Source organism: Rhipicephalus sanguineus, chromosome 7 (genome assembly GCF_013339695.2).
Source record: "Rhipicephalus sanguineus isolate Rsan-2018 chromosome 7, BIME_Rsan_1.4, whole genome shotgun sequence".
Taxonomy (NCBI): Eukaryota; Metazoa; Arthropoda; class Arachnida; order Ixodida; family Ixodidae; genus Rhipicephalus; species Rhipicephalus sanguineus.
In genome coordinates, this window is record NC_051182.1 from 34,205,595 (window position 1) to 34,233,569 (window position 27,975).

Sequence of the window (27,975 nt, forward strand, 5' to 3'; positions counted from 1 at the left end):
TGCCACACTTCGAAACGTTGGCATTAGATACCGATTCCGCACGTTGGTTCGCGCGCTCTTTCAGCGTCGTCTTCGCTCTCATCGTCGTCGTCACTGTTTCCTTGATCACGACAAATGGTGTTGATTTCATCCGTCGACAGTTCAGCAGACATGCATTCGTTGCGTCGCACCGGTCGTACTGCGCATAGTGTTGAAACGTTACTGAAACGTGTCTTTCTGCGACTTCATCCCATAGGTAACTCGTGTCGCATTTTTCACTGTTCCCGCATTCCTTTCGTGCTGCTTCTGGAAGTCATTGTGGCCGACGAAACAAAGGCAACGAGGCGAAGTCTTGACTGCTTTGACGAGAAAACAAGTACAGGCAATGGCGATGGCAATAGGGCTGTCGCACATTTAGAATAGGGCAGGCGCATAGAGAAATAAGCGCGCATTCTGATAAAGATGGTAGTGGCACGTACGGAGCTGGGCATTGTTCATGCCGCCGCGAGTAGCTTTTTCATTTTGCAATTCGTTGTTGAGATACAAGGGCCATACGTTGCGCTATTCTGAAATTCGTAGCAGTGAAATATTTTTACATTGAACCAATGGACACTTGGAGGGTGATTTTTGAAATAGTCATTAATCTGTAAAAATCTTTATTCTGAGGTTCGCTATAACGAGATTTGGCTGTATAGGCAAGAAAGTGAGAAACGCAACGTGATCGACAATGTTTTGTTGGTTTTTTGCTTTGTGGTGCTTCTGCCACGACGCAAAACGTTTCGGATTGCCAGGCAAGTACATCAATCATGACATCGTCATCGTGGGCAGACACTCCTAGAAAACGTCGTGTTTCTCACGAATCACGCTCAAGAGCCAATTTGGTGGATGAAATCAGCAGTAGTGAGCCTGAAGAAGATGTGGACACATCAGATTTCAGCTCTGATGATGAGGATGCGTCAAGTCAAGCCGGAACATCTAGCGTGTGAGCGCCGGCTGTATGGGCGGTGGAGTGGGTATTCACAGCTATATTACTTATTTTCAGGGTCTCAGCATCATTTGGACATGATTCCTTGCCAGTAGCTGTAAAACGCATGCAGTTTTTTCCGAGACAAAACGCGAGGGTTAAAGTTTGTGGTGCACTCCAGAGTAACGCACAGTACTTCTTGCAGGTCGTCAATTTCTTGGAACCCTTTTTCACCGCAGAGCTGATAGACATGGCCAAGAACACAAACATGCGCGGAGGAGACGTACGTAGAAAAAGACGGCTCGTGGGAATGTTTCGGTCATGATGAAGGGATGTAGTGCATAGGAGTTCTCATCTACATGGGAATAGCAGAGCTGCCTCATCTTCATCTATACTGGAATATGTCAGAGTTATTTTCGAGCCTCATTTCTTTATAGATTATGCCCAGAACCCGATATTTTTTTCGTTCCTTGCTTTTCTCAGTGTTGTGGACCCAGAGAACACTGAACCCGTCCGCGATGGCAAGCTGCACAGGTTCACATATCTACTGCAGCACATCAATGACGTGTCCTGTCAGCTTTTTCAGCTGTAATTTGTGTGTGGAGAAACACATGGTTAAATCAAAAGGACGATCAAGAATTTGGGAGTACATGCGTGATAAGCGGGTCAAATGGGGGTATAAGCCACAGGTCCTCGCTGACCCAAGAGCAGGCTACACTGGCCAATTCACTGTTTATGAGTCGAGAAATGCCCAGTTCGAAGGGACTGGCTTATGATGTAACCCACCTGTGTGAGGCATACTTGGATCAAGGGTGCATCATGAACCTTGACAACCTCTACAGGTCCACATCCCTCTTTGTACATCTTCTTGATGGAAAACTCTCTCTTGTGAAACAGTGCACTATGATGATTGTGAATTCCCCTCTCAGTGGAAAGACATCGCCTGAGAGCAAGGAGCAACTCAAGGGGACATTCACTGGCTGCGGTGCCGTTATGTGCTGTACTTACAGGCAAAAGGCCAAGTGTGCTTTAAACATGATGAGCACAGCACACGCTGCCAACAATCACGTCACTGCAAAGCAAAAAGTGAAGAGAGGCAACCAGTGGACAAAGATCCCCATCAGGAAGGCGCTCTTGATGGTAGAGTACAGTAAGGGCATGCTTGGCGTTGACAAGCCTTATCAACTTATGATGTCTTGGGGAAGGGCGTTGCATGGCGGAAGACACTGTTCTTCCGCTGCATTGACATTGCTGTCAACAGCTTCATTCCTTTGTCAAGTGCACAGGGAAGATCACCCTGAGATAGAGATCTCCAGGAAGACTGGCTTTGACCAACTAGCATTCCGAATTGAGCTGGCCCATCAGATTCTCGGGATGGAGGACAGAAGTGCTCACCCTCCCTATCCTCCAAGGAAGTCGGAACACAAGCCCCAAGTACAAGGAAAGCACCGTAATTGCGAGCTCTGCTACAAGAAATATACAGTAGAAAGGAAGATCGTAGTTTTTCGTGAGCTGTGTGATGTCTATTTGTGTTTCATCCTGACGAGGAACTGCTTTGGAGTATGGCATGCCATGCAGCCACACTAGCTTTTTTTTTCTTTCTTTTTGAGGCAAGAACAGCTTATGGCAATGCTTTCTCAAACTTCTATAATCTTTGTATAGCATCACAAGCTACCAAATGTATATCTTGAAATGTTTTCACTGAATATCTTTTTATTTTAAGTAATGAAATCCGTTCATGCCACAAAATCAGGAGATCTGTGATCCAAGAGTGATAAAAGCAAGACGACAACCTGAATTACGGCATCTCCATCTACAGAGGTGACGTTTTTCGTCTTTCAACGTTGTTCTCTCTGCTCAAATGTCCGAAGAATTGATCAAGACCCAGTGCAGCATCACGAATTTCGGTCTGCTATATGGATTAGTTTAATGCAGTAAAAGCTTGTTAATTTGAATTCCACGGGGACGCTGAGCAATTTCGAATTAAACAAAATTCGAAATAATGAAAGTGAGCAAAAATGGGTGGATTTCGGGAGTGGGGCACGAAAAATATTTATTGGCCAAAAAAGTCGGTAATGACCATCTGCTTCTTTTCTCTGAATGCCAGAGCTGCGGCTCTCTGTTCCAGCGCGTGGACGCGGCGCAGGGAATCAAGCTGAAGCTGAAGAAGAGACGCGTCACATTAAGTGCCTCCATCACCTCAGAAGCTGACGGGCGCACAGGCTCTTCGTCATTTTCGTCTTCCTCACCTTCTGGCTCTTCAGCAACAGGCTGCGCATTGGCTACTCGAGCGATAATGTCCTCATCAGTCAGGGCACCACACACCAATGCACAGGTGTAAACTTCAACATAATCGGCAAAACTTACGCCCTGAAGAGTGCCGTGCAATGCCACTGGCATGAGCTCCTCAGCCCCATCCACCCCGACGTCACAACTATCCTGCGCACTTCCAGCTGCAAATTCACTGTGGCGAAAACAGTTTGCGATTGGGGTCACCGTCACCTGTTTCCATGCGCGCCCCAACATGTGCATGGCAGTGAGCAATGTAATGCCGAAGTCCTTCCTGTCGCCCGCGCACAAAATCATTCTCTCCAACATGTGACGCCTATAAAAGCACTTGATATTCCTTATCACACTCTGGTCCATTGGCTGTAGGGCCGCAGTCGTGTTTGCTGGATGGAACACTAACTTTGTTGCTCTCAGCTCAACGTCGACTTTGCGCGCCGAACAGTTGTCGACGACAAGAAGAACGCGTCTGCCGCCCAGTTCCATTTGCCTGTCGAATTTAAATAGCCACTTCCTGAATAGGTCACCTGTCATCCAGGCTTTCTTGTTTGCAGCGTACTCTGTCGGGAGTGACCGAATGTTTTTGAAGCACCGTGGCTTGTGCGCTTTGCCAATCACAAAAAGCGGGACCTTTTCCGTACCGGTCATATTTGCGGCGACCAGAACAGTGATACGCTCTTTGCTGCGCTTGCCGCCGGCACAGCTGTCTCCCTTGTAGGTGATCGTCTTGTCTGACTGCAACTTGAAAAATAACGCTGTCTCGTCAGCGTTAAACAAATCCTGTGGCTAGTAGCTCTCCAAGTACTGCTGCCGGGTGTCGCTTCTCCAAGTAGTGCATGTTTCGGCGTCCACTTCCTTTGCCTCGCTGGATAATGTGCGGAATATGAGATTGTGCCGCTCCCTGAAACGATGAAACCATCCCTTGGAGGCGACAAAGTCTTCAATGTCCACGCACAGGGCGAAATCGGCTGCCTTGGCCATGATGATAGGTCCGCTCAATGCGATACTCTGGGCTCTCATTTCTAATCGGATAATCATAAGATGATCAATAAGATAATCAAAACTGACTCCAGTTCCAGGAATTTCGCTGTCATTAGCCTTTTCCGACTGGCGCCAAAATCCTCGGCTTCATAGGCGTTTTCAATGGCCGTCTTGTTCCGTATGTATGTTGACAACGTGCTCGGAGGTATGCCGTGCTTCCTTGCAATTTCATATTTGTTCGACTTCCCTTGGTCTACCTCTCGCAAAATCTCTACCTTCTCCTTGACAGTCTTCGCACAGTAGTGCTTGCCCCGCGGCATCTTGCAACTTTGATGCAGAATAAGACGGCGTTGACGGCATGAACAAACAACGTGCTCGTACAACAAAGTGACGCCGCCGGGTACGGCCTAGGACTACTCCGCCACTCCGCTGCCTCAGCGTCCCGCCTATAGTACAAGTGGCGCCAGCTAGCGGGAAGGCGACGGAACAAAATTGCTCCCGTGATTTTGGAGGCCATACTTTGCTCGCCCTTTGCTCGGAGGCCACCTGAAGCACCGAGCATCAAAGCTCGAAAAAACCGATCGTGCCACCTGTCGTTCTTCCGTAAAAGGTTCCACTGGTGTTTGACGACGATGACGCTCGGCGGCGCGCGCTTCAAATTATCCGCAGAGGCGGCAATTTCTGTTCGAAATAACGAGTCGTTTTACACATGGTCTTCTACGCACTGCGGACCGGACTGCGGCGACCATTTCGAATTATCAAAAATTTCGAATTAACGAGGTGTGAATTAACGAGCTTTCACTGTAACAGCTTTTTTTTTGCGACTGGTAGGTGCATGTAGCTAAGAGCTCCCTAAAACTTTTTGCAGCAGTGCCCTTACCGAAATATCTTTCATTTGCAGTAAAGACACCTGTTCCAGTCTCTTTCGATGAGAACTTATCCCACTTTCTTCAGAGTCCAGAATAGCTTCTTTCCATTTTCGGGATCGTAGAGAGTAAGCTGTTCTATATCTCGAAACTGGCGGAGATGTCTTTTTCCTTCCCATTCTAAGATCACTTGCAGGATACTGGTTGCATTGGAGGCATCCGTTTCGTGAGCGATATCGCATGTAAGATAAGTAAGAGCTTGTCTCGTTTAGTGCCACTGCCTCCATAGCTAATCATGCTTACTACTTAACCCGTGGTGATAACAAAAATTTCATATTTGGTACTGACGCGCAGCACAGAATAGGGAGGTACGTTGTGCAGAGCTCTAAGAGTGGTGCATATGGTAGTGTGTGCACAATACAGCCGCATGCTCTCTCTTTCCGTCACTCCTGAGACGTGGGGAACATTGAGTGGCACTCTTTCCCCAGAAGCCGATGCCACAAAATGTGCCGTTGCATGCTTCAAAGGCTGTTGTTCATCTTACGGCTCATGATTCGAAAAATGTGTTCGCAATAACCACATGCAACTCAACCACATAACCACTGGCCCTAACAGAAGTTTCAGTTTATTGCCTTGGTCTTCATTGCATCATAGTCGCAGATAAACCCGCTTCATTATATTGAGGTTCAAAATACATGGTCTTCTATAGACATGAAGCTGTAAAAAGTGAAATACTGTAGGGGGCCTATATGACCGGCCGTATTAGGGTGATGTCAGCCTTTGACCCACTACATGCCGCCAACGCACTGCTGCCCGCCAAAACACAGTGTTGCCAGACAGCAACGCCGCGCTGGGAGCGGCGGCTGGCCCCAATATGGCGGCGCACAGAAAACTATGCATCTTGGTGCCCGCACTGCGTCTACTCCTGGTTGCGTTTAGTTCTCGACAACACGGCGTCGAGCGTTGTGGTAGCGTGTTAAACGCTGCCGGTGAAGCCCTGGATGCTGCGTACCGCTCTGCACTAACCACAACCGTAAGGGCATGCGAATGTTCCGCTTCCCAGCGAGCCCTGGCCGACGACAACTCTGGCTGGCTCAATTGAGGCGAGACGGCTGGGGGAGTGCGTCTCGTATTTGCTCGCTGAATACTGCGTATTTCGTTCACTGTTTTTTGCTGCAGCACACGTTATATGTCTTTCACGGTGTTCGCTAATGCGTAGATAACCGAAGTTGTCGTTGCTGCGTCCACGCATTGCGAGTAGGAAGCCTACAAACGGGACGCGTCCGCGCGTCCATACGGAGATGCGCTCGCTAGTCTGAGCTGTTGCCTCCCTTGCGTGAGTTCGCATCAGCGTAACCTCAGTATTATGTCGCCATAGGGCCCCTTATGCCTTTGCCTAAGATGACAAGAAACAGAAAGCCTTCTCATTTCACTCGATTATATTTATCCTTACCCCGGAAGCTTTCTGCACCTAATGTGCCCCGCCACGGTGGTCTAGTGGTTATGGCGCTTGACTGCTGACCCGAAGGTCGTGGGATCGAATCCCGGCCGCGGCGGCTGCATTTTCGATGGAGGCGAAAATGTTTGAGGCTCGTGTACTTAGATTTAGGTGCACGTTAAAGAACCCCAGGTGGTGGAAATTTCCGGAGCCCTCCACTACGGCGTCTCTCATAATCATATCGTGGTTTTGGGACGTTAAACCCCAGATATTATTATTATTCTGCACCTAACGTGCTTTTGCATTGCCTCCGCGATCATAGGCTTGCAACTTTTTATTTTCAACTCTCGTTGTTAAGCATTGCCTCCAAGATGGGCACACGTTTCACCAAGCGACGAGGGCGTGTGATGACGTCATCATGTGAGGTCATGTGATGAGCTCATCATGAAACGTTATGATTACGTCACAAATTTCGGAGCTCTATGACTTCATGATGACGTCACACGGTCGGCTCCTTGATGACATCGATTGACATTCAGGTCATGCGACTTTCGATGCGCCGTCGGCTTGCATGCATTCACCTGTTCAGCACGTGACCTCTGGCCTACCTTTATTCCGTTTTCTTGAATCATTTTTGTTGACACCGCCCCCGACAGTGTGTGGTAATATCATCATACGAGTTACGTCATAGTGATTCTCATGATGACGTCATACTTTGGTGTCATACACCATGGTATTTCTAATTGATGTATCGCTCGTGTTGACGCCGATGCTGGACGCCAATGACGGTTACATTTTGTGTTGGATGCATCTAAGGCTTTCGCCTTAATAAGGCTTTCACCTGGAAAAGGGCCTTTGAATACACGGCAAGTCATTGCTGACCATGCAGATCACGAGTAACCCTTGTGGAGAGCAAGAGTGCTTCGCGTAGCTGGAGGGAGCAGCGGCTGGCACCAATATGGTGGCGCACAGAAAGCTATGCTGAATTTGGTGGAGTCTGGCAACAGCATGCCGCATTGCCCGCTGGTTTTGGCTGAGTTTCTTGAAGGCACTTATTAAGATGTCTCCACCCTAAAAACGGCCGGTCATGTAGGCTCCCTAAAATACTGTTGTGTCGTACGACCCCTCGTGGCACGCGGAAACACCAGTGCAGTAAAGGTCCCTGTACATGCCACTGGGTGGAGCTGGGTCTCCCCCATGCCTCTTTGCTATCACCAATCCGGCGTGGCCATGCCGGTCATGTGACCCGTGCCTCGCTGACCAATAGCCCTTCTTCCCCTTCCTTAAAACCACGTGCAATAAACGTGGGAGAGCAGTCTCCCGTCAGTCTCACCGAAGCTTAGTCTCTGCGTCGTCACTCCGCGCACCCTCCCGTCGTTCGGCCTCTCCGTCGGCCCGCCGCGGGTTACGCCGCGCTCCTGCCCTACACAACAAATACTTCATTATATGGAGAATTTCATTATATAAAAGGTCATTATGTCGAGGTTTAACTGTACATTGCGATGTAGAAGTTGTGTGGGTTTTATATGACAGAGATCATAGACAATGCGGCTGGCACTCTTTCCTGCGCTCCACTGTGCGGCCATGATTTCTGGCTGCCCAGGCTTCTTTGCGATATACAGTGAATCTAATAGGACTGTTACAGAAACAACGCAGAAACCACCATTTCGTGCTTTCCAGCTGCACAACTGTTGTGCTTGAGCATATTTTGGGCGAGGCCTACAACTGGAAAACGCAGTGCCACCATTGGCCGACCTGCTGTGAGGGATCACGTGGTCATAGCGGCTGTGTCAACTGTTTCACAACTTCTGGAGCGAGCTGAAGTTCTGAAGGCAAAATTATAGAATGCTATCTGCTCTGCGATTCGGATCAAGCGGGGAGGGTTTCCTGCGTCAGGTGTGCACTTGTCAACGCTTGAAAGCACTGCGATATGTTGTTTCTGCCTCTGAAGGTGTCTAACATGGTAGGCCACTCCTTGGTACTGCTGTGCTGGTTGTACACAATGGAGCCCTGTGTCATCCTCCACACGTGTTCACAGGGTAAGAAGCTGCATGTAGCTCGGATTGCGAAAGTTAGAACTGGCAAGCAGCCAATTTCGGTGCACAAGTTGGCGTGACGGCATGCCTTTACGGTAATGCAAGGAAGGTGGCTTTGCATCACTATGCAGGTGTCCTTTTCTTTCTCCTGCAGCTCATAGTGAGGGGGGCTGATTATTGGCCTCGAGGCCCACCACTGGAAACGCCGGCGCCACCGTCGGCGTGACGTGCTTGGCAGGATCACGTGGTCTCAGCGGCCGCGTCGGCTGCTTGTGGTGCACTGCCGCGTGCTTTGAAAACGAGTTTCAAGTCGCACATGCGCTGCGGTCTGTTCAAATTCGGAAGTTTTCTCGCATTTTCTACTCAATTGAAACCATTGTAATAGAGTGGCTGCCTCCGAAGGCGACGAACATGGGGCACTACCGCTCGGTGCCGCAGTGCCGCGCTTATGCAAAGGAGCCGAGTGTCAGCCTGCACTGGTAACCGCGGGACAAGGAACAGCGTGAAGCATGGGTTCTAAAGCTGAGAACCGGCAAGTAGCCATCCGCTACGAGTCTTGTGTGCAACAAGCACTTCCGCGACGGAGACTTTTATTACCGCGTTGGGCCTGCGATGTTCGGTGAGAAGCAGACAGCGCGCACTGAGACGATGGCGCGCGCGCGCTTCCCGCCGGCAAATGATGCTTATCTGCCACAGGATGGTAAAAGCGCTACCTTTTACCACGTGCGATGCCATCTCAGAACCCTCCAATGCGACCTCTTGATCGTCGGCCCCGTGCTCAGCGTCCACAAAATCGGCTGCAGATGCGCAAGTCATTGTTTAGATAGGTTAAATTAAAAAAACGCACAGGGTCCCTTATGCATTCGTTACAGATGACTAGAAGGCGAAAGCCATCTTCTTCTTGTCAGTCGATGTACTGATTCTCCCGCGCCCCCCTCCAAAAGCGTTCGGCGCCTAACGCTGTTTTGCACGGTCTCCGTGACCGATCACGGAGGCAATGCAAAGCGACCATGACGTGTGAATACGTCATCATGTGACGTCACATTATGTGACGTCATAATGACGCTACTATTTTGGTGATCTGTGACGTCATGATGACGTCATATGGTGACACCATCACGTGACGATTATTTTTGCATCACTCGTGTTGACGCCGCCGACGCGGGACGCCGGCGGGCAACCTTCCCATTTGATGAGGCATGTATTGCTTCATAAGCTACATAAATTTTGCATTGCCTCCGTGATCGGCCCGCCGGCCAACCCCATGTATTTTCTTGGAGCCTCATTTATTTACGTGGGAAATATGCCACCCTGTTGGCGTTAGACACGACACTGCTGCCAAAATTGCTGGGGTACTCGCCAAATAATTACTATCCTGTTTTGCGGCTGCTGGTTGCTGCAATAATTTCTATTTTATTCACCGCTATTTCAAGTTCATGTGGGTCCTAGTTCACAGCGGACGTTTGCAGAACAAGTCCGGCAAACGTTACTGTATTTTCTTTCTTTTCCTAGCCGTCGCATGCTACTACATGCTCGATCTCGTAGACTGGTTCTTCTTCCACCAGCAAACTCGAAGTGGTGAAGCTTTGGTCTATGAATTTGTTGATGACAGAGACCGGTAAGTTCACTGGAATGCAAACGGAACGATAATTAAGGAACATTAAAAAAAAAAAGGCGTCGCATTTGCTCACGTTTTGTGTGAGCACCAAACGAAACAAATGCGCTGAATAAAGAAACAGAAGCAGCGGTATTTGCCCGCTGAGAAGACCGATCAATACGCAGTGCGAGACAACTTGTCAAATTACATTAAAACGTACCCGAATTTAGACCGGAAAAGAAAAAGAAAACACTGAATCGTCGGGACGGCAGATCACAAAGTTGCCATGCGCACCGAAGCCGCAGTTGTAAGGAAATTGTTTTTGAACTGCTCTGATAGCGTCCGCGCAACAGTAGTTATTTGTTTACTCACAAATTCTCATGTTTTGCGGCCTAAAGTTAACAGCACGGTGCCAAAACGCGCTCGTAGCAAAAGCGAAACCATCAGTACGAACATACATGCAGACGCTCATACATACAGAGGCACCGTCAGTCGTCGCGAACCCGTGCGATCGCTGGCTTGAGGCTTCTTTCTGTTATGCTCCGTTTGGTTATACAGGCAGTCTACTCTAACGAGATATTTCACATAGTTTGCACTCAGCGAGTGACTACCTTTCACGCAAGAAGCCGGTTCAGGGGTCTCCAACGCGGTGACAGCGTGAAGCGGGTGCTCGGTTTTCTGCAAAGAGACAGCGACTGTAGACTATCTTGTGCTTTCAGTTCATCGAAAATGATTATTTTGACATTAAAGAACACAGTTCATTACGAAAGTACTTACAGAAATGCCCTGGAGGGCTTCCGCGAGGTCTTTTTGTAGAGCGCCGACAGCAAAACCTATGGGGAGCGCACCGGCGGTATCTTGCCTAGCACGCAATCGAGGGGCGTCCGATAGAGGGCGACTCCGTAACTCCTCGAGGCCAATATGCAGAGGTAGGTTATACACGAGAAAATACGATATTCAGACTACCCCCAGAGCATGCCGAGCATGCAGTGCCACGAACAAGCATGCTAAAGCTTTGCTAAAGGCCAACTGAAAATGAAGTACCAAAACTTTGCACTACCATGGTCATAAGCGAACAACAGGAAAGCCGTAAAGCTTCGTGCCGTATTACGACTTCATTGCCTTTAATCTTCCGCTGCATTAGCTGCATACCTTCGGAGCTCATTCGCTATCGATGATTGCGTCGAAAGCGACCGCAGTTTCTTGTGCAGCAGTTTTGGCAAACGGTAGTTCCCTTTTCAGTCTCTGCGTGATGGTCATGCGCATGCCTTGAGAACTGCGTCGTTGCTACCTGTGATCGCGTCGACCGTGGTTTTGTCCACAGCGTTGCGGCAAGCAGCATTGCTTTGAGTTGGTGCGCGTTGGATACGTGCGTACTTTCGTGGTCGCGCGTCGACACAACCGCATTTGTATTCACAGCGGTTGTGGCAGGATGTGGTTACGCTCAGACTATGTGCGCGCTGGCCACGCGTGTGCCTTTATAACGCCGTGGTTGTCATTCATGATTGCAGGGCTAGTGACGACGAGCAGTACTTTTGTTTTGAGCTCTACGTCGAAAACATGGCGAGAGTTATTGAAGAAAGATCCTACCACAGCCCGCATGCGCATCAAACCTGCCGGCAGCATCATGGTGAATGGACGATCTGTCGCCAAGCATCTCACTGGCGAAAAATTTATCGGGATGTGCGCGTGGTGGCAGAAAGCATCTCGGATGAAGACATGGGTCTTGCGATGCGGCCGCATGGCTCTGGAAGTCATTTGCCAACGAGAAATTGTCGAGTTGCTAGCGGAATTTCACGGCAATCTTAGGCAAGCTCCTTGTCTTTATGTGGTAGTACTCGTGAAAACTTCGTTGAAATGGAAGCATACAGGAAAAGTATTCGTTGTAACGAGACATTTCTCACATTGTTTTCTAGAGCGGCTGACGGGAATTGAAAATTATTCATTGTGGCAGAAATTTCCTTATAGCGGAGTTTGCGGGATTTGACTGTATCGTGCCAAAACTGCTCCCAAGCTGTCTTTGGGGCCTTCATATGCCACTCTCATCCGCGACGTGGCATGCCCATGCGAGCTCCTGTCATCATCGTCACCTGGCGTGCTCTCTGTGACGTTGATGGCGGCACAAAAAAATCACCTTCGCCACAAGGGCGAAGCAATGAATGTGGTAGGAACAAATTGTAATATTATATGAAGTAAGGCTAGCAGGTAACTCTTGTGGATCTGATCTCGCATAACTCTACAAAATGCTGGTGTAAGAGAATACAGCTGCTCCAGGGAGCGAAGCGGCTTTCGTATTGCCTGTCGTCTCGACGTGAAGTAAGCGGGCTGTTTACTGATGTCTGCCGAGATAGCACGTGCGTCAGTGCTAGTGAGCTCACCCTTATGATCAGAGTTCGCAGTTATTGCTTGAGCGACACAGCCCAACGAAAGGCAGGCCAGGCACTTCCTCTCTCCTAGAGCAGCAATCGATGGTCGGCCTCGCATGCGGCGGAGCGATGTTATCGCGTGCATCCTTCGTGCGACTGATATGGCCGGCTCGTTTCATTTCTGCTTCAGTTGCGTTCGTCCCTACTGCTCACACGCTTTTACGTGCATTTAGAACATACGATGCGTGGAGCAGTGTTGTCGATTTTCGACTTTATATAGAAAACAACGGCAACAGCAAAAACCCGCCGAGAGTGCCACTACAATTGCTATCGCAATAAAAGGGAAAATTTCAGTTCTCTCGTCTTCTCATTTGTACATGTCAGCAGTTATGTTTTGTCAGCGTGAAGATTTTTAAAAATTTCTGACGTATAGTCGGGTTCAGCTACACAGTGCATTGCTTATCTCTATTTTCCTTTCTATTCTCATGTTGGCTGTGGCGCTTCAATGATGGGAGCATAAGCTTTTTTAATTCATTTTTATAAAGTCTCATTGGGTTTAGAATGAAGTCAAGATTTATTAGCTTATCTCTAGCCTTCAGTTCTTGTTCATGTCAGCTGCGGTGTTTTAGTAACATGAACGTTTTTAATGCGACAACGTTAAAGAGGTCGTTTCGCAGAAATTCCTGTGGCGGCGGCAGCGTTGATTGTGAGCGAAAAAACGCCAGGCCTGCGCTAATACCGCAGCACAGTCACAGCGAAAGCTGGAAGAGCTGCGTTTCTAGTGCCCATTGTAAGCTCTCTTGGGGCTACAATACAAGTACACTAGAACGGTACCCACTACGCCATAAATCACTATTTTTGTGAAGATGGGAAGCACCTACTAAGCCATTATTCGTCATCCGGCGGAGAAGCGAGGCACCAGCTACAGGTCTGTAAGGCATTATGTGCACTTTGCTGACGCGACGACTGACGACGATGAAGAATTATGGCTCAGCCCTGTGTAATGGGTTGGAAGGTTTAAACGGCCCACCAGTTATGTAATTTGCATTCGGTGACGCCCGGTCGCTATTTTCCTCGCCCGTCATGCTGTATAACATACGTTGACATGGGAGAGAGACGGAGGGGGGGGAAGAACTTTACTGAGACCCCGAGGAAATGGATCATGCGCTTATGGGCTTCCTTGGCAACCAATACAAGTGCACTTGCGAAGAACCCACTACGCTATAAATCATTGCAATTTTACTGAGACCCCAAGGAAATGGATCATGCGCTTATGGGCTTCCTTGGCAACCAGTACAAGTGCACTTGCGAGGAACCCACTACGCTATAAATCATTGTAATTTTTTAGAAGTAGGGCACCAGGCACTGTGCCATTTTTCGTCATTCTACAGAGAGCCGTGGTACCTGCTAAACGCATGTAAGGCATTATGCGCACTTTGTTGATGCTGTGCCTGATGACGATGAAGAATTATGGCAGAGCTCTTTGTAATGGGTTAGAAGCATTCAACAACCTACTCGTTGCGCAATTCGCATTGTTTGACGCCTGGTTACAGAAATCGCGTTGTGCGACGCTTGTTGCTTATTTTACTCTTCTACCACGCCATATTGCATATGCTAATGTGGTTCCTTCCCGACATGAAGGCTGTATAGCACCTTTTTGCAAAGCAGTTTCAAGCACCGGCATGGCTCAGAGGTTGAATACTGGGCTCCCACGCAGAGGGCCCAGGTTCGAACCTCGTTCCATCCTGGAATTTTTTCTTATTTCGTTTTTTTTTCTTATTTCGAGCGATACTGGTTACGGACACCGGCGGCGGCAGCGGCGGCGGCAGCGGCGGCGGCAGCGGCGGCGGCGGCAGCGGCGGCGCGGCGGCAGCGGCGGGCGGCGGCGGCGGCAGCGGCGGCGGCGGCGGCGGCGGACAACTACGGCACCAAAAACGGCCGGTGAAATGATCTCATAACAGCTTTCGCTGTAAAATCAACGTCCGTGAGCGAAAATTTCAGATTGATGCAAATACATAAAGAATAAGCAATTTTCGGTCCGAGTGAGTATTGAACCAAGGCCTTCTGCTTGGCAAGCAGGTGTTCTAACATGGAGCCACGCCACAGCTTGCAACTGCTTCGTAAAGAAACGCTATAAGAATATCATGAAGTGGGAGGAGTCCCCTTAATGCATGTAATATTGCATGGCAGAATCGTTGAATCGCACCAGGCGTCAAAAGGTGAATTGCACAATGAGTGGGTAATGTAAAGCTGCCCATCCATTACAAAGTGTCCAGCTACACAGGTGTTGCGCTACGGACGCGTAGTTGGTACTTCGCCAATTTGCAACAGGGAGAGTTATTGCGTAGTGGGTCTTTTGCGACTGTACTTGCTGTAGGCATTCTAAGATACAGTAGACTCTCAATAAACGAAAATCTCTTGAATGAAATTGCTGCTTAAATGGAACAACTGCCTCTAACATGATTGGTTTTGTGCTTGAATTCTGCACCCCTTTTCATCTCTCACTAAACGAAACTCCTGTTAAATGAAACATATTTTCCTGGTCCCTTCAGCTTTCGTTTAACAGGAGTCTACTGTAGTTTGAAACAGTCATTGTTACGCGTACAAATCCTTCATTCCTTGTGGCACGGGGTTGAAGGCGATGCGCACGGTTCCCGATTAAGCTATCGCGTTCTACTCTTGAAGGAGAATCGCAAGCATCCTCCAAGTTTTTAATTCCTCTGCAGTCTTGTCAAGTGCAGCTATCCAAGGCATCGCTTATATTTTGTTTTCTCTGAGTTAAAGTGCTCTGTCAGCTGTGATGTTTTTAATGATGGGAACATATATATATATATATATATATAACTTGTGGTAAGTCCGGTCGGTTCAGCAGTATTGAATGTTTAGTAAAGACCATTGACAATTATGTTTGACCCTAGAAATCCGCTCCAAAACTAACTTTATTGCTCCAAAACAGCATTATAAAGCTCCTTGAGCTGCTCCCAAAGACTGAAACCCACTTCCACCCCTGCATGAGGGAACAATTTTTTTTTTTTTTTGCTATGCAATCGTATTTTGCATCAAGAGAAAGCATTCTGAAAAAAATATTACATTTATTGGACACATAAAAAATAAAGATATCAGTATGTGCCAAATATGGCACAGTGTGCGAATCCACAGAAACATTTTCGGCATTAAATGAACTGCCATCGGCAACTAGTGTAGTTGCTTTCTGAATTCAAACAAAGGTGGACTTTGCATTTGCTGAAATGCACAGATTTCTGTGCACAAAGTGGACGCCGGCAGTTACCAGACGTCCCAGAATGTTGGCATTATGAACGCGCCAGAGGCGTTCCAGGCGCTACACCTCGATACCACCAAAGAGAAAGCATGAAAATTTTTAGAGTTTGTAGCTGGAAATTTACTATTCAGAGAACTTCAACCTGCAAATACGCCACGCTGTGGTATGCACACAGCCTTGCACCGGGAAAGCTATAGTGTCGGTGTGCACAACGTTTATATTAGAGAAGACAGAAGAATGCCACTTTGTCTAGATAGCACAAAGGTTGCTTTGCTCACCGCAGTAGCCACATTTCCTTACACCAGCATATTTTTTAGTTGTCACATGCTAAAGGAGCGAGCTGCTAGCCTTACTTCATAGAACATTCTAATTTGTTGCTATCGCATTCGTTGCTTCGCCCGTGCAGCAAAGCTGTGAATTTTTTGCCCCGGAGTACTATTTTGACTGTAAAAAAAGAAAGAGAGAGAAAAAGTTGGAACCACTGAACTCTGTAAAGGTGGTTGTCCAGCAGAGCTGACGGGTGCACCCCTGACTCCGCCATCGTCAGCATTCTTGATAAGTGCGCTGCTCCTGGGGTGTTCTCATAGTGCACGGTTGATTCAGACCTGCCATGCATGACCATGCCAACGTTGCGTTGGCATGGTCATGCATGGCCTAGACTCAACTGACACGGGGAAGCTTGATCGATATGCGCACCGCTCCACTTAAGATTTCTGCACCTCACGTGGTGTTGCACTGCCTTCAGTATCAACCCATCTTTGACCGAACAACGAAGTCAATTGATGTCATAATGTGATGTCGCATAGTGATGTCATTGTGTGAGCTCATCATGTGACATCATTGCTTGCTTGGAGGAGGCCACGTGCATTTTCTGTTCGTGGACAGGCATATAGGGATGCCGTAAAATCAAGCAGGTGTGCCTTCTACAGCTCCGCTTCAAACTACTCTTGTTTTGAAAGTGTTTACAAAAAGGTCCAGAAGGGAGCCTGCAAGGTGTTTTCATCGAGTGCCGCCAGTTAAACCTATAAGGAATGCACCTCATTATTCCTTATGCTATGCAAGCGAGGCATATTCTTGACGGTAGATGCGTAGCCTGCATACCATTCCATAAAGAGAGTGCTTAAAGTAAAGTGATGGCATAGGAGGCAGTAGCCACCTTGTAAAGTGGTGTATGCATGGCTGCTGTTGCCACTCACTGCAACAATAGGTTGCAGGTGAATTAATTCATAGGGAGAACAAAATATTTGGTAGCCATAGTGCTGTGTGAGTCGCAGGATCAAGGAGTGCAATCATATTCCAGAGCGTGATTATATTTGGAAGTCAACCAACCACTTGCGAGTAAATAGGGTACGTATTCTTTTTCAGGCCTTACAAATGCGGTGACAACTGGTGTGCAGTGCAGCTTGTCTATGGCTGACAAGTCTGTTGGGTGCACCTATGCAGCAGAGTCGAGGAGCGCTCAGACTGATCCACAGGCTGTGGATCGAGCATGTTCAACTGAAGGTAGGCACTAACAGCTTGCAAGTGTCTGCGCTAGTTGTCTTACTTTTGCTTTTTGTGTTATTGGTACACTAGTGGCAGGTAACCAAACTTGGTACCTGCTAGATGGTTCTGAATACAAGTTCACATACGTGCATCTTTGGCAGGTGCATTTTATTTATTCATTTATTTATTTATTTATTAAATGCGAAGCATTTCTTAGAGAACCTCAGGCACTTTGGGCGTTCTATCTATCTATCTATCTATCTATCTATCTATCTATCTATCTATCTATCTATCTACCTAGCCGCCTAGGTCTTGGCGCACTCCCGGTCGTCTCTGTAGGTTGTAATATACCAAAATTTGCATAGCGTACGATGAGTGTGTGACGAACACGATTATTCACTGGTGATGACATGAATAGTGCATAATACCTGACGCATACATCATGAAACTCTTTCCCTCAGTCACGTGTGGCACATACCCACATACCAGAGTTCATGTTATGCGGGTATGTGCCACAGGTGATAGCAGTCTCAATCAACTCAGTAACCGCGAACATACACATTGACACGGAAGGAAAGTGATATTAATAATATGAATTGTTGGGGTTTTACGTCCCAAAACCACGATATGATTATGAGAGATGCCGTAGTGAAGGGCTCCGGAAATTTTAACCATCTGGTATTCAGTGATTCCACTCCTGCGCCAACTGCGCCAAAGTGCACCAAATTGTTTTTACTGCGCCATCCTGATAATATCGACGAAAATTGCGCCAAACTGCGCCAAAGTCTCGCGTTTGGGGGCGTCTATCACCGGCAATCGCACCGCCGGCGCGTCAGAACATGTGCAGCTTGATCTTGGGGCTGCCAAAGTCGCCACCATGGACCAAGAATTATTCCGCTGAATAAATAGCGCTTGCGCGCACGTCTCGTGTAAGCCACGATGCCATGCACGGGGCCGACGCAGCTTCTGTTCTGCAAGCCTGCTCGACAGCAAAACGCGCGCTCTCCGCAGAGGCTCGTGACGTCTAGGCCTATCGGTAGCGAGGAAGTGCGGCGGCGATTCATCGGCGGACGTCGTCTGTTCTAGAAACGCTGCTGATAGCTCGTTTCAAGCGTCGCACGGCACGTAAGGAAAGCAATGTTCAGTAATAACTGCATTGTGCTGCTAAAATGTCTGTCATCTTCTGTTTCCGGACATCGCGGAATGAAATCTGGGATCGCTAGCAGTAGATATATGGGACAATATCGAATTTTCCTTGCTTCGCGTCTATGGAAGAGCACGCGAACGGTGGAAACGCGTTCACACTTTTCCTCAGATATACTTTATCCATGGATCATCATTCGGAAGAGCTTTTTCGTAATTGCTTATACCAGCAAGTCCGAGTTTGTAATCACTCTGCGGTAAATACCCCCTATAAAGCCCTGCCCTTTCGAGCTCACGTGCTAGGGTTCCAATTCGAATTTTTTGCTTGCTTTTTAAAAATGACATCTCATTAATAAAAGCATATCTCCTGGTCGGAGCAGCCGCAAGTGCGCAGCTGTCAGTAGCGGGCCCGTCACTGACGGCCCACAATGAAGCGGCTACCCCATGTTACACGTCCGCCCCTCGCTTTCGGGGGTCAATAGCTGACGTAAAAGAACCCAGTTTCGCTTAAGGGCGAAGCAATGAATGCGATACCAACAAATTGTATTGTTAAACGAAGTAAGGCTAGCAGCTAACTCTTTTGGATCCGATCTCGCGTAACTCAACAAAACACTGGTTTAAGGGACTATGGCCGCTCCAGGAACCAAAGCGTTTTCTTGCTTTGAGTTCTCTAAACAGTAAGCGTTGAGAGCGCAGCAAGTTTACGAGCCGTCTCCTGATGCCTCGAGATAGCGCACTCGCAAGCGACTGCGCCCTTCGAACGATGTGGTCCCCCTCCCCTCCCCCCTTCCGCTCTGTTTGATGAGCAATCGACGGCAGGCCCGCACGCGGGAAGATGTTATCTCATGCGCTGTCCGTGCGACGGAGACAGACGGCCGGCTAGTTTAATCTCCGCTTCAGCCGCGTTCGTCGCCAGCGCTCGCGAGCTTTTACCCGCGCCTAGAATGCGCATGGTGATGTTATTAATTTGGTCTTTATACAGAAAATTACGGCAGTGGCGACGGCAAAAATCCGCGGAGAGTGTCCATATAATTTTTATCACAATAAACATTTTAAAGAAGTTGAGGAGCCATTTCACTCTGCGAAGTGGATGATAAGCGAAGCTGTTTCGCGCATGGCAAAGAGGTGACATGGTGGAGGACAGTTTGATATGTAAGGCCAGGTTGTTAACGTTCAATACGCAATATTAATGCGAAAGCCTCAGATGCTTTATCAAACACGAAAATTGACCGTCCGCGGCATCAGTCGATTGATGCAAAAAATAATCATCATGTGATGGCGTCATGATTACGTCATAGATCGTCAAAACTTGTGACGTCATCATGGCGTCATATATCGTGATGTCACGTGATGACGCCATCACATGACATCATCGCTTTACACTGCTTCCGTGATCGGTGCACCGATCATGGAGCTAGCGCAAAACCAGGTGAGATGCAGAAAGCTTGCAGAGAGGGAGGATCAACCCGTCCATCGAGAAGAAAAAGAACCTGGCTTTCGTCTTGGAGTTTTCTTAGGGGAATGCATTAGGGATAGTTTGGCTGTTTGGTATTGCGGCACTGCTGTACATCACGGCGTTTGTCTACAATATCTGCTGATAACCACATGGATGTATTTAGTGTTATTTCATGAAGTGCAATTTTATTAAGCCGGTATTCTGTTTATTTGCTAGTGTCGAAAATAATCGCCGAAGAGGTTAATCCAGAACACTCAACTGCATGAGCCCTTATTTCTTTTTTTTTAGCGAGTGAAATATGGAGTTCTCCTGAGATGATTTTTTCCATGAGATTTGCAATGAATCGAAATATTTCTAGCCTTCATAAGAGCCCCATAGTAATATTCCGGTGCTTGAATATTATTCAAATATGCTTCTGTAGTGCACTCCAGTATGTAAAATTCGCTGCTCCAGAGTGCTCCCAGATGCAAAATTATCTGCTCCAAAGTGCTCCAAGATGAAAATTTTGCTGCTCCAAAGTGCTCCAAAACGGAAATTTTGCTGCTCCAAAAATTGCTCCAAATCAGAAGTCCTCGGTAGCATCACTGGGTATTCCTTAACCTGCACTGACGTGGCACAGTACACGGGCCTCTAGCATTTCGCCTCCTTCAAAATGCGACCACCGCGGCCGGGATCAAGCCCGCGACCTTCAGGGTCAGCAGCCGAGCCCCGTAACCACTACACCACAGCGGCCGACTTAAAGGGACACTAAAGGCAAATATTAAGTCGACGTTGATTGTTGAAATAGCGGTCCAGAAACCTCATAGCGCTGCTTTTGTGCCAAGGAAGTGCTTATTTTGAAATAAAATCACGTTTTTAGTGGTCCGCATCGCGTTAGCGCGCTTCAAATCTCCCGCCTGAAAATACGACTCTCATACGTCACTGCTGCCGTGCCCAACGTTGCCCGCTTTTACTGCGCGGCCGCCGACACTAGTAGCAGCCGAGCTGAAGTAGCGGGACCCACAGTCGCAACAACGGCGCTGCGGCAAAGACTTGCTCAGATGGGCACATTCAAAGCCGCCACCAAGTTGGTCTCGTAATCCTCAGTACGAAAGTGCAGCGAGCACACACGCAGAGGTTTTGACTGTTTAGCACACTGGCGCAATGGCATGACACTAAGCCACTTCGAGCGTAAGGGTTCATTCCGCGGCACCCAGTGAAAAGACACACCGGTTTCCTTGCTGCAGCGCTGGCGTTGTGCACCATTCGGGCACCCGGCAATATCACACGAATGCGGCATTTTGTCGAACTTCCTGTCAGAGCGACTTTCACGAGCACGCAAAACACGCACGGCAGTACGCGACCCCGAAACTACCACTGAGACGGGCGAGGCACAGCTCGGCGAAAACGGAACCTTTGAACCACGCGCGCCGTTCCCCATGGCAACGCCACGGAGGTTTTGTTTTCCATGAATCAAGCGGAAACGAACAAACAGCATTTTATTGCGTGTTTTGATGCTCGGAATGTTCTTTTTTTACTGCTGCTAGTTTGATTACTAGTGATTTATTGTAGGCCGACTTCCCTACGTCATCGGGATCACTTCGAAAATGTCCCACTTGTGGCGCTCATCATGTGATACATTTAGCTTAATTTCTCGGTAAGTAGGGCACTGCTGTTGATATTATTGCCGTTTTAGAAGTTGTCATACATTGGGCTTTCACTCTGACATAAATTGTCATTTGCCTTTAGTGTCCCTTTAAGGAAAGTTAGGGAGCTGAAGACGGAGCATCCCTGGTTGACGCTGGGCTACCATCCACTCGTCCACGTGGTCAACAACGTCGACCACGTGGATTACGCAGAAACCGGGGTCAGTGCTTCCTACAATAACAGAGGACCATGTCCCTCATGGTTACCGGTGACTTCAGCATTGATTTATCAAGACCCAACAACGCCTGGTTCTTAGACGGCATGACAGGGCATCACAAGACCTCGGTGCCACGTCCAGGACAGAAGGCATCATAGATCACTTCTTCGTAAAAGCCATTCGCGGTTTCCACCAGCTCTACTACTATACCTTGAACTTCACTACACTTCGACCGTTCGTAGCCACGCGATCACGAACGGATCCGATAACAAGTCCTGTCCAGCTGCTGGTGCTCACTGATCACGGTGATGATAACCTTATTCAAGAACTGCCAAGAACCCCTTCCACATATGCATACGGGTTCATGAAACCTGCGTGCGTTCTCCGTCATTACGGATAAGTATAAGCATAACATATGTAACGCAACTCTAGCAACTGCAACCGTGACTGTAACGTACGTGCAGTGCGCCTGCGTGTGCCACTCGGCTGTGTATATATATAGCGAAACTTTTCTCAATAAAGCTTAATTGTGAATAGCACCTGTTTTGTGCATCTGTGTTCCTTCATTGTCCTATTCGAATTCGCGGTATCCAGAATTGAAGAATATAAGCACTACAATTAAGCTTTCTGCATTTGGTGTTGGTAACATCTATATTATGTTGCTGTTGGCATTGTTAAGCAACTGTAAACAACTGGTTATATAATACATGTGCGACTCTTCAAAATATGTGTGTGCATGTACCATTTGCACATTTCTCTAGCGTCATTCCGTAACATTTCGTTCAATGTGGTAAATTGCCACACAGTCACCTTCCTGTGCATGCTTCACATAACATCAATTCCCACGGTACGTGGGATCTGCCGAATTTTTATTTATTAAATGCAAAACATTTCTTAGCGAACCCAAGGCACTTTGAGCGTTTCTATCTACGAGCATTACGTATCTATCTAGCCGCCTACGTCTAGGTGCTCTCATGATCGCCTCCTTAACTTGGTGAAGACCAAAATTTGCATGGGAGGGTAAGAGGATTTGACGAATATGATTTCCGGGTCATGACACGAATAACGTTAAAATCCTGTCGCGTACATCGTCAAACCCTTTCCACTAGACACGTGTGGCACATACCCGTTTACCACGGGCCGCGGTGTACGGGTATGCGCCACAGGTGATTGACACTTTATATCTACCCAGGAACGGCGAGAACAGACATTGGTAATTTAAATGAGAGAGCGTTAAGAAAGACCGACATCGGCAGCATTGACCCGACGAATGGAAAGAATAAATATTAGGATGCCAGCAGGAATCAAACCCAAACATTCTGCGTCGCAGTCAGGTATTCTACCAAAGAGCCATGCCAGGTCTATAAACTGGTTTGGAAAAACAGCCTATGCAGGTATAATGTCGGTGAAATGTCACATGTGTTTGTGGTGCTGGCTATATAATTTTACAATAAAGCAATGAACACTACATATGTACTCCTACGCTACAGGCGTCATAACAGATTAACATCTGTGGTTCCAGTATTGGCTCCGCTTTTATAGCAGTCTAATAAACATTACATTTGTATCCCTATGATTAAGCAAGCTATATAGAAGCATTGCTCGACCCCGGTGGAATACATTAACAAAAGTTACGTGTGGATTCACATGATTGCACCATAAAGTGCACTTAGTTTTGATAATACTGACATATGTACTCTAACGTGAGGGTTGACGTTATGTCGTACCATAAGTTACCCTTTAAATGCCAGTGTCGTCCACGTGCCTGCTAAGCCCACGATGTGCACAAAGCTACTGGGTGTGTTCAGATAAGAACGTCGGTGCATGTCCGTCGATCCCCTGTAATTTCGCCGAAAAAATATATATTTCGTTGTCCGCGTCCCCAAGACCACAAAACCAGTTTTAGTCTCGCGAAAAAAAATTTCACCTTCCTTAAAAAAATTTAGAAGTCTCCACTGAGCCGCAACCGCCTTTTTCGAATTTCGCGGAAATGGGATTTCGATAAATGCCACAAAAAAACTATTGCAGCTGTAGGTCTGACAAATTTTCTCTACATACTACGGATAGCTTAAGTTGACGAAACATTATTACTTTGCAGTTTTGATGCTGTTCTTTTAAGAAAAATATTCGCAAAATCGGCACTATGTTCAGTAATGCTCAAATTTAAGATTTTTTTTTCTCCGCGCGTATAAGCGCCAGACTTCCCAAAATTTTTGAGAACATTGCCATATGTTAGCTTAACGAATGTGCTAAACGAAATCGCTGAGAGTGACTTGAAACGTTAACCAGAAATGTTCAACTGAGGACAAGTCTCCAATAATGCAATATTTCGAAGGTCATTTAAAAAAAAACACCATCTTCGATTTTCTTTAAACTCTTCATAACTAAAGCCAAGCACGTGTTCTAACTTAATCTGTAAAAACATGTTGCATTATTTTTGTGAGGTAGGAGTTATGAAGCACGAAAAGTGGCCAAATTGACGTAAACTGAGTAAGCACAACATTGAGCGAGCATGGAGCAATAATTTCCATTATCATTATTTTTAGGTCGGGAATGTGTTCTGTGGATTGACGGATTGACAGAAAAAAAGAGGAACAGTTGGTTCTGAAGAGCAAATTATTACTACATTTTACGCAAATAAAAAAAACTTCTACATAAGTCCCAGCCACTGAGCATGCCGCGATGCTGAGTCACACGCTTCGCAGGAATCGCTTTCAAAATCTTTCGCGCATGTGAGCCTGCGTACGGCTCACAAAGGAGGTGGCTGGAGAGGATCCACGGCTGGGTGTTTATCGCTTCCCATGGCACGTTGGTAATGTGATAATGCAGACGGCGCGTGGCGGCACAAACCGCGCTCGTGCGCTCCCTAACAAAAAAGAAGAAAGAAAGAACATAAAACACATAAACTCTTCATAACTAAAGCCATGCACGTGTTCTAACTTAACCTGTTAAAACATGTTGCATTATTTTTGTGAGGTAGGAGTTATGAAGCACGAAAAGTGGCCAAATTGACGTAAACTGAGTAACCACAAGATAAGCAAGCATGGAGCAATAGTTTCCGTTATAATTATTTTTAGGTCCTCAGTGTGTTCTGTTGTGCTCAAGGGACAAGAGCTTGACAGAGAAAACCAATGAGTTGCCTTAAAGTGCAAATTTGTTCATGTGCGTGCGTGCACGCGTCGAAGTTTTGGTCCATACGTAAGGACTAACCGCAAGATTTCTAGAAATGTAGTCGAGTCGTGCTCTTGGAAGGAACAGTTTATTTACCCCTGATGTATACACAGGGCGTCAGAGTCACAAGTCATAGTCAGACAAGTTAGACAGTCACTCACGTCCCTGAAGCAGTTGTGTTTTTTGCTCCTGGTGAAGCAACCTTGTGATCTTGATTACATGCAGCAAGGGGGCGCCTTGCGCGAAGTGTTAGTGGCACCCATGGTGACCGTCGTGGAAAGCCGCGGTCATGCGAGTACCACCCACAAGAGTTCACAACACTTTTTACACTTAGCAGGTGCATTATTGTTAGTGACGTTCAGTGTCATGTCTTCTTTGTTACGCCTGTATCACTGCGTTCTTCGGAACGATGCTTCCTGCTTCTTTACACGAGGCATGGTTGTCACTCAATAAAATTAACCTGATTTCGTAATGAACGTTTTTCATTTTGTAGAGAATCATTTTTAGCTGAAGAAGCTCCGCTGTGGAGTTATTCTTGTTTCATGCGCTGAAAAGCAGCGCCTAATCCGGCACTTTCTTCTTTGGACATTCGGCTGTTCTTGCAACAAGCAGTTCGTTGCGCTCTTGGCTGATGCGCGTCCACTGCCACATGTGCCACGACTGAATGCCATGCACTGGACGGATGCACTGCCACTTCTTTGTTCTCATTTCCCTGAAGGCTTTCAAGTCAGCACTTGGAATGTGAATCAGGGTCACAATCTGTAGCTTTGTGTTGAGAACATCAACCATGTCTTTCGCGCACTTAATAACTGATGTGGCGGAGCTGCGGAGGTTGTGTAAGGTTGCGTGATGCTTGACGATGCCCCCAATTCCATCGCAAGCATTCTTACCGTGCCCCGCTGCGGAAAATAGCCACTGCACCGAGGCGTATTTGGTAGCTGTAAGTTCGTGAAGCTGGTACCTGTTCTTGAAATGGCTCGGGGCACCATCACTGACGTATGTAACATGTGCATATAAAGGAGCAACACCCTCGAGCCACTCGTGCACCTTTGCGAGAGCATAGCATGCGTGGGCGGAGTCGTGGCTAGTGTCATCGCCTATAAGAGCGCAGCTGCGGGTTCCTTTTCTAGTCGTGACGACGCATGTGAAGATGAAGACATGGGTTTTTTGCCAGTGATATGACTGAACTTATCCCGGCAGAACTACGGTCCAGTTTTCTGCGAAGTCAAAATGCAAGAGGATGCAGCCTTTCTCGAGGGATTGTTTTGATTCGCTAATGGCTCTGCCCTGGACGCGCCGAATGTACTCGTGCGGCACCCATTTTTTTAAGCACTGTTGAAGGCGTTGCACAAAATCGTCCGGATTTACTTCTTTTTTGACCAAATCTCCTTTCTGCCAGGTTGCGAACACAACTTCCTCTTTATCTGGGATCCCTAGATCAGGCGCTGTAATAACTTGAGGTGTGGGGCACGAGTCACACAAGGATAGAAAACACCGTCTGGACGGCGGTTTACAAACGGTCAAATCACGAAGGTCTTCGACGCTTTTTTTTCTGACCAGTGGCTATTTCTAAGGCCCGTGCACTTAGCTTAGCGTTTGCACAGTATGTGCAGACGCAAACTTTGTGATGCGCAGTGTACACAACCTATTTCAGCCTCAAGGAGAACTTCGTGAGCCCAATACCTGTGTCAGGGTGAGCCGCTTTAAATAGACGAAATGCTTCCCGAATGGACCTGGTCATCAGCCGTCTTGAAATGTACTCTTTTTGTCCATTAGATGTAATTGCAACGACATCTTTCTTGTTTGGGCTTTGTTGGGTGCAGTTGAGCTCATCTTCAGTATAGTATTTCATTACTGCCTGTATGTCTTCTGGGTTCAGTTTCGATCTGGTGTAGAGGTCCGGACTTGACCACACCCCATGGGTGTCTCTGTATTTTCTGGATTTCCGAATGAGGTGCCGAGTTGCGGACGGAATCATTTCTCGAATCTGTTGATGAGAAAGGTTCACAGGGAGCAATGTCAGGAGGCGGCAGCGTTCATGATATGATTCGCAGGTGTCGAACGCGTCCTTTAGGTTGCGCAGCCACTCGTGACACGTGTTGCAGGTTTCCGCTGAAGAACCAGGTTCCTCTGTAGTGCCGTACGCTGCTGTAAGGCCAGCAGAAATTGTCCTCGAGACAGCAGCCTCGATCTCCGCTTTCTTACGCTTGGCGTAGGACACTCGGCAATGTGCTTTCAATTTCGCCGGAATTTTCAGGGGTGTTACGTCGGTTGTCTTAACGAATACGTTTAGCTCTTCGACAGCACTTTGTTCCGGAACAAAATTTTCGTCAGAATGAGATGCATCTGGAGACACTAGGGCAATCTGTTTGAAGCGGTTGAAACAGTTCTGGCACAAAATGTCGGTTTCTCTGATGGATGAGGCTTCTTCTGGCATGCGCTTCCTTAGTAAGGCAACATTCAAGTCTTTCACACATCAAAAGTTCTGCTTGAAGGCAATCTTCTTCCTATGCCTCTTTAGGTAGTCAGCGCAAAACGCTCGCTCTGAGCTCCACAACGTGGCCATCAATATCAGGGGACTGCAATACGTGCACGTGTACTCACATTCGTCGACCAGCAGAGTACTGCCGGGTTGTCGACGACGAGCGTAAGTGAAAGCCAACGTTCTTTTATTACTTCGGCCTTTGTGAAGCGAGCTGAGCTGTTTCTTGTATATGTTCTTTCTTTTTTCTTTTTTGTTAGGGAGCGCGCGAGTGCGGTTTGTGCCGCCAAGCACCGTCTGCGTTATCACATTACCGACGTGCCATGGGAAGCGATAAACACACACCCAGCCGTGGATCCTCTCCAGCCACCTCCTTTGTGAGCCGCACGCAGGCTCACATGCGCGAAAGATTTTGAAAGCGATTCCTGCAAAGCGTGTGACTGAGCATTGTGGCATGCTCAGTGGCTGGGACCCATGTAGAAGTTTTTTTTATTTGCGTAAAATGTAGTAATAATTTGCTCTTCAGAACCAACTGTTCCTCTTTTTTTCTGTCAATCCGTCAATCCACAGAACACATTCCCGACCTAAAAATAATGATAATG

General features: G+C 47.5%; 1 protein-coding gene across 1 annotated transcript in view; it reads left to right on the forward strand.

Moving 5' to 3' along the window:
• The first annotated feature begins 785 nt into the window (after positions 1–785).
• Positions 786–27,975, forward strand: part of LOC125759095 (uncharacterized) — a 32,582-nt gene continuing 5,392 nt past the window's right edge. The window contains exons 1-4 of the mRNA XM_049417363.1: positions 786–961; positions 1,022–1,230; positions 1,427–1,531; positions 26,527–26,584. Of these exons, the coding sequence (XP_049273320.1) occupies positions 786–961; positions 1,022–1,230; positions 1,427–1,531; positions 26,527–26,584 (548 nt within the window). The remainder of the gene's footprint in view (positions 962–1,021; positions 1,231–1,426; positions 1,532–26,526; positions 26,585–27,975) is intronic.